The 6,000-nt window shown below is 35.0% G+C and overlaps 1 protein-coding gene across 7 annotated transcripts in view; it reads left to right on the forward strand.

Moving 5' to 3' along the window:
• Window positions 1-5,651, forward strand: part of Bco2 (beta-carotene oxygenase 2) — a 32,074-nt gene extending 26,423 nt beyond the window's left edge. For 4 of the 7 annotated variants that reach the window (XM_005334218.4, XM_040285205.2, XM_005334216.5 and 1 more), the window contains 4 exons: window positions 2,517-2,654; window positions 3,168-3,350; window positions 3,994-4,104; window positions 5,404-5,651. In XM_005334218.4, the coding sequence (XP_005334275.1) occupies window positions 2,517-2,654; window positions 3,168-3,350; window positions 3,994-4,104; window positions 5,404-5,517 (546 nt within the window). In that variant the 3' untranslated portion in view covers window positions 5,518-5,651. The remainder of the gene's footprint in view (window positions 1-2,516; window positions 2,655-3,167; window positions 3,351-3,993; window positions 4,105-5,403) is intronic. The other 3 variants (XM_040285206.2, XM_021732395.3, XM_040285207.2) reach the window with 3 other exon arrangements.
• The last annotated feature ends 349 nt before the right edge of the window (window positions 5,652-6,000 follow it).

Consider the following 6,000-nt stretch of genomic DNA (forward strand, 5'->3'; position numbering starts at 1 on the left):
ATTTTGAGTTAATTTTTGTGCATGGTGAGAGAAAGGGATTCAGTTTCATTTTGTTGCATATGGATTTCCAATTTTCCTAGCACCATTTGTTGAAGATGCTATCCTTCCTCCATTGCATGCTTTTAGCCCCTTTATCAAATATAAGATAGTTGTAGTTTTGTGGATTGGTTTCTGTGTCCTCTGTTCTGTACCATTGATCCACCCGCCTGTTTTGGTACCAGTACCATGCTGTTTTTGTTAATATTGCTCTGTAGTATAGTTTGAAGTCTGGTATCGCTATACCGCCTGATTCACACTTCCTGCTTAGCATTGTTTTTGCTATTCTGGGTCTTTTATTTTTCCATATGAATTTCATGATTGCTTTCTCTATTTCTACAAGAAATGCTGTTGGGATTTTGATTGGCATTGCATTAAACCTATAGAGAACTTTTGGTAATATCGTCATTTTGATGATGTTAGTTCTGCCTATCCATGAACAGGGTATATTTTTCCATCTTCTAAGATCTTCTTCTACTTCTCTCTTTAGGGTTCTGTAGTTTTCATTGTATAAATCTTTCACTTCTTTTGTTAGGTTGATTCTCAAGTATTTTTTAAATACTAAAAGGCATTATTATTATCATTTCCTTATGTAATCATAATTATGCATACTACCCCTTTAGACCTCATTTATACCTTTTTTATTGCTTTTAATTCTTCCTAGTCTTTCAGACATTTCTATCTGGAAACATGTTCTTCTAACTAAAGAACATCCTTTGGTAATTGTTCTATTTCAGATATTCTCGTACATGAATCTGCATATTTTACATACTTCATCCTTGTGTGTATGACTTATTTTACATACATAATATTTTCAAAATTTATTCATGTTGTAGTGTGTATCAGAATTTTGTTCCTTTTTTAGGTTGAATATTTTTCTGTTTGATTCTGCATTTTGCTATCTGTTCATCTATTGATGGAAATTTATTTGTCAGAAAAAATGTATTTTTGTTCCTTTTTAGAAGAATGTTTTTATGGAAAAGAACTCTAATTTGTTAGTTATTTTCTTTGTTTTTAGAATTTTTCTTTTAATAATTTTTTAGTTGTCAATAGACCTTTATTTTATTCATTTATATGTGGTGCTGAGAATTGGACCCCACATGTGCTAGGCAAGCGCTGTACCACTGAGCCACAACCCCAGCCCTGTTGTTAATTATTTTCTTTGAACCCTTTTAAGATATCATTTTATTGTCTTCTGATTCCTGTTGAGAAATCATTTGTTAATCTAATCTTTGTTTCTTTGAGTTTATCTTTTTCTCTCCTCTGGCTGCTTTAAATTTTTTTTCTCTGTTTTTTAAAAAGCTATAATATCTTAAATGCTTTCCTTTTAATTTTTTCACTTGGATTTTTAAGGATTCTTGAATATATTGTCTGATGTCTTTCTATAATTTTGAAACATTTCACCCATTAGTTCTTCAAATATTGCATATGGTAATATTTGTACTGTGAGCAATGAGTATTCCCATGTCTGGCAGCTGTAACTCAACTTTATAGCTGAAGGTTTATTCTTATTCCTGGAATACAGATCTGTGGGGTCCCACTTCAAAGAACTGGAAATTTGCCTCAGGGATATTATGAAGACACTACCATTTTCTCCTTTTTAGGGGGACTACAATACACTTAACATTAGTACTTTTCACCCTATCCTTCTGTCATTTTATTCCTATTAGTATTTTCTATCCTTGTTTCTTTCTAAGCATTTTCTTGGGGGGTTATTTTTTTCTACTGCCTTAGTATCTAAAAATTCTTTCTTCATCTGTGCATTTTTGGCCATTAAACCTAATCACTAAATTTTTAAGTTAATTGCATCTGGGAGTGGTCAAGTAGGAATATAGCCCCTACAGGACAAATCTTAGTTACTAAAGTTCCAGACTGTCAGGAGAATTCAGGTGTTTGTTTCAGTTACATTGTTAACATAAAATACCTGTGTGATTCAAGGCTTCACACACACACACACACACACACACACACACACACACACACACACACCATTCCAAGAACTCAGCTCCCAGGACTCAGCCAAGGGTTAGTCATAAAAACAGGCATTTCTCAACAATATTCAGGGGTTGAGCAATCCAGGCCTGTAGGTTGATCCTTTACTTTACAACCAATCTGAAGTAGAGAGCACCTCTCCTTGCTATTTAGTCCTGCAGACCTCTGGCTTTAATCATTTGGTCATCTGAAGCCAATTAAATAACATATATTGTATAGTTTTAATATTTATTATTATTCTGCTACTAGAATAAGTTGCATGAAGCCAAAGACTTTGCTTTGTTCACTGCATATCCCCAGTGTCTAAAATAGTAATTAACCTATGGTAGATAGTCAACAAATATTTGTTGAATGAATGAATGGAAATTATTGTTTATATAATTACTTAAGAATGCCAATAATGTTGACTGCATCCAAATTATTGGGGTGTGCTGTTATCCTATTATGTATGACAATTTTTCATCTGTTTATTTCTCTCTCCTCAACAGGTCTATAATTCGGCAGCCCTATCTTTCCCTCGAAGGTTTGTGTTGCCCTTACATATCAGTGAGAATGACCCTGCAGGAGAGAACCTCAGTCCATTGTCCTATTCTTCAGCCAGTGCTGTGAAACAGAGTGATGGGAAGGTATGCTATGAATGGACAGTAGACTAAAACTTTGACTTCAGTGGTGTTACTTTAGTCTTTGGCTCTTCTCCAGAATGTTTGGTGCCCAATAGGTTTTATAACATTTAGCTGAGCAGGGTAAGGTCATGAAACCTTGCTTACACAAGAATCTCAGAAACTGAGTAGGAATAAACACTGTGTTGACTATCCTTTTTGTGTTTTGAAACAGCTATATAAACTTTCTAATTGTTGTGCAATGTCTAATCATTCGAGATTATCATTGACCATCTCACCTTCTAGATGAGATGCACTTACCCCAGACATATCAATGTGCAGCCATCAATGTCTTTAGTGGAATAAAAAGCTACTTCCATCTCCCATGTCACTTGACAACTTATTCACAAAATCTGATAATGTTCTATGCAGTCATGATGGAAAGAGTAACAATATAAAAATGATACATCACTGACCTACACTAAAGAAAATAAATGACAATTAAACAACCACTTCAGTTCCTTTTGGGACCTCTTTTAGATCTGGTGCTCTCATGAAAATCTACATTATGAGGACCTAGAGGAAGAAGGAGGCATTGAATTTCCTCAGATCAACTATGGCCAGTTCAGTGGCAAAAAATATAATTTCTTCTATGGCTGTGGCTTTCGGCATTTGGTGGGGGATTCTCTGATGAAGGTTGATGTGATAAACAAGTCACTGAAGGTAACAAAAACCTTTATCTTTTTCTGAAATTTTCAAAGACCTTGTCTGTCCTTAGAATTAGTTTGCTTTGCTTAAGGTCATTCTTGATAGTTTAATATTTAAACAGCTAAACCATTTTCTTTTCCTAAGTTTGAGAACCATGGAATCATTTGGGATGCGGGTATGGGGCTGGGGTTGTGGCTCAGTGTAAGAGCATGTGTGAGGCACTGGGTTCGATTCTCAACACAACATATAAATAAATAAATAAATAAACAAATAAATAAAGGACCATTGATAACTAAAAAAATATTAAAAAAAAGAAAAGTGAATATGTTTCCTTTAGGAAATCTAAATGAACACCAAGCCCAGAAAAACCAATTCTATGTTTGATGTTATTGTAGGTTGATGTTATATGTGAGGTTGAGGTTGTTGGAAAAATATTTCAGGTTGATGGGAAATTATAATCACACAAATAATGTTTGATGGTGATGGAATCTGGGGCTGCCAAAGCTTCCCAATCCTCTCCTGTATTCAACTCAGCCTGATTTTTTTTAATTGTTGCAATATTCTATCAACAGCCACTTCATACTGGGAATAACAGAAGCTATAGAAAGCTTCCCACCATGAATGGCCTTTTATAAAATACTTTTTTTGGACTTTTCAGTTTTGGAGAGAAGATGGCTTTTATCCCTCAGAACCTATTTTTGTTCCAGTACCAGGAGCTAAAGAAGAAGATGATGGAATTATTCTTTCTGTGGTGATCACTCCCAAGCAGGTAATATATTTCCCTAACACCAGTCAGAAAAAAAGTAGCATTGAGTTGTTTGAGGATGATATTGAATGATGCAGTCCATAGTTTATTTTGATTCCTATATGGCACCATCTTCCTTTTCTTCCCCTTCTTACCTTTGGCCAATCCTTTTATCAAGGTCTATACTTTATTATTGTTTTAAAGTTCTATTTGTAGAATCATAATAATAACTCACATTTGCATGGGAATTTGTTATTTACAAAGTATTTTTTTGAGGAGGGTACTGGGGATTGAACTCAGGGGCATTTGACCACTGAGCAACACCCCCAGCCCTGTTTTGTATTTTATTTAGAGACAAGGTCTCACTGAGTTGCTTAGGGCCTCACTTTTGCTGAGGCTGGCTTTGAACTCTCAAGCCACTGGGATTACAGGTGTGTACTACAAAGTGCTTTAATCATAGTATCTTAGTTATCAAAGCAACTTTTTGGGATTCCACTTTAAAAATATGGAATTTATAGCTTAAAGTAGTTGAAGGAGACTTGTAGCAGATCTCCTAGTGGTAAAGCCAGTATGTAAGTCTACTGGTTTCTTGTCTAATATTTATATCATTTTTATGTTGCCAGTTATGTTGCCAATTATCTATGTTGCCAGTTTCAATGTCCTGACCTCAAAGTCCAATATCCTAAGCCCTGGTATAGTATCTCAATACTGTTATTTACTAAATGACTTCCTTGTCAGGGGCAATATAATGGCAAATAGGTTCACTTTGAGTACCAGCTTTGATCAATTATTAGTGGCTGCCTGGGGTATAGGATTCTTGGCCATTAAATGGTTTGGTGGAAAAATACTGTGATTAATTAGTAATATGTGCCAAGGGTTTAGTCCTCATGCCATACATATGGCACTCATGTAATTAGATAAGGGCAATCTCAGTCTGCTTTGCAATGCTGCTCTTTGAACAGCTCTGAAGTAACACAAAAATTGAGGCATTTCTAGTTCAGAAGAAAAAATTTCTGTGTCTCTTAGGGGATTGGAAAGGGCCAGGTAAAATGATTGTTAGATTCAAAGAGATCCTATGAAGGTGACTGATGTAAAGAATTTAATTTGCTTTAAGTGTAAAAATACTCAGCCACAATTTTATTTTCAGTTGAGTTCAGCAATTCAGCAAACATTTAGTGAGTGAATAGGTGAGGCATTGTACTAGATGCTGCTGCTAGATAAATAAAGTGAATAAGACATGGTCTCTCTCTTAGGAACTTTATCACCCAGAGGAGATAGACTGATTTTTGAAGGGAATGTTCAATATTGTCTTTCCTTTTCTAGAATGAAAACAATTTTCTCCTTGTCTTGGATGCCAGGAACTTTGAAGAACTAGGCCGAGCAGAGGTACCTGTGCAAATGCCTTATGGCTTCCACGGCACATTTGTACCTATCTGATGGGATAACTTCAAGGTCTGGGAACTAGATTTAAAGTGAGTGTACTCTGTGGAAAAGAGAGAAGAAGGCATCCTACTTCCCAAACCACAGGCATTTGGTTTTAAGTCCTATTAAAAACAGAATTTGTAAGAAAATTATGGTTTTATATTTTCTTAGGGATTGTCCTTGAAATCATTAAGCAAGGGTAATATAGCCTTTTGAGAAGAGTTTTAAATATACATTTATTGGATATATTTCCCTCTAGCTAATAATAAGAATACATGAAAGAAAACTAAAATGGAGTCCTTGCCACCATCAGATAGGTGGATGAGGTATGTTCAGTAGTACATTATAAAAGTTATTGTAAAGGCTATCTATGTTAAGCCCAAGGCCAACATTATTCTAAATGGAAAAAAAAATTGAAAGCATTCCCTCTAAAAACTGGAACAAGATATGGATGCCCTCTTTTACCACTTCTATTCAACATAATCCTTGAAACTCTAG

This window comes from Ictidomys tridecemlineatus, chromosome 4 (assembly GCF_052094955.1).
Source record: "Ictidomys tridecemlineatus isolate mIctTri1 chromosome 4, mIctTri1.hap1, whole genome shotgun sequence".
Classification (NCBI taxonomy): Eukaryota; Metazoa; Chordata; class Mammalia; order Rodentia; family Sciuridae; genus Ictidomys; species Ictidomys tridecemlineatus.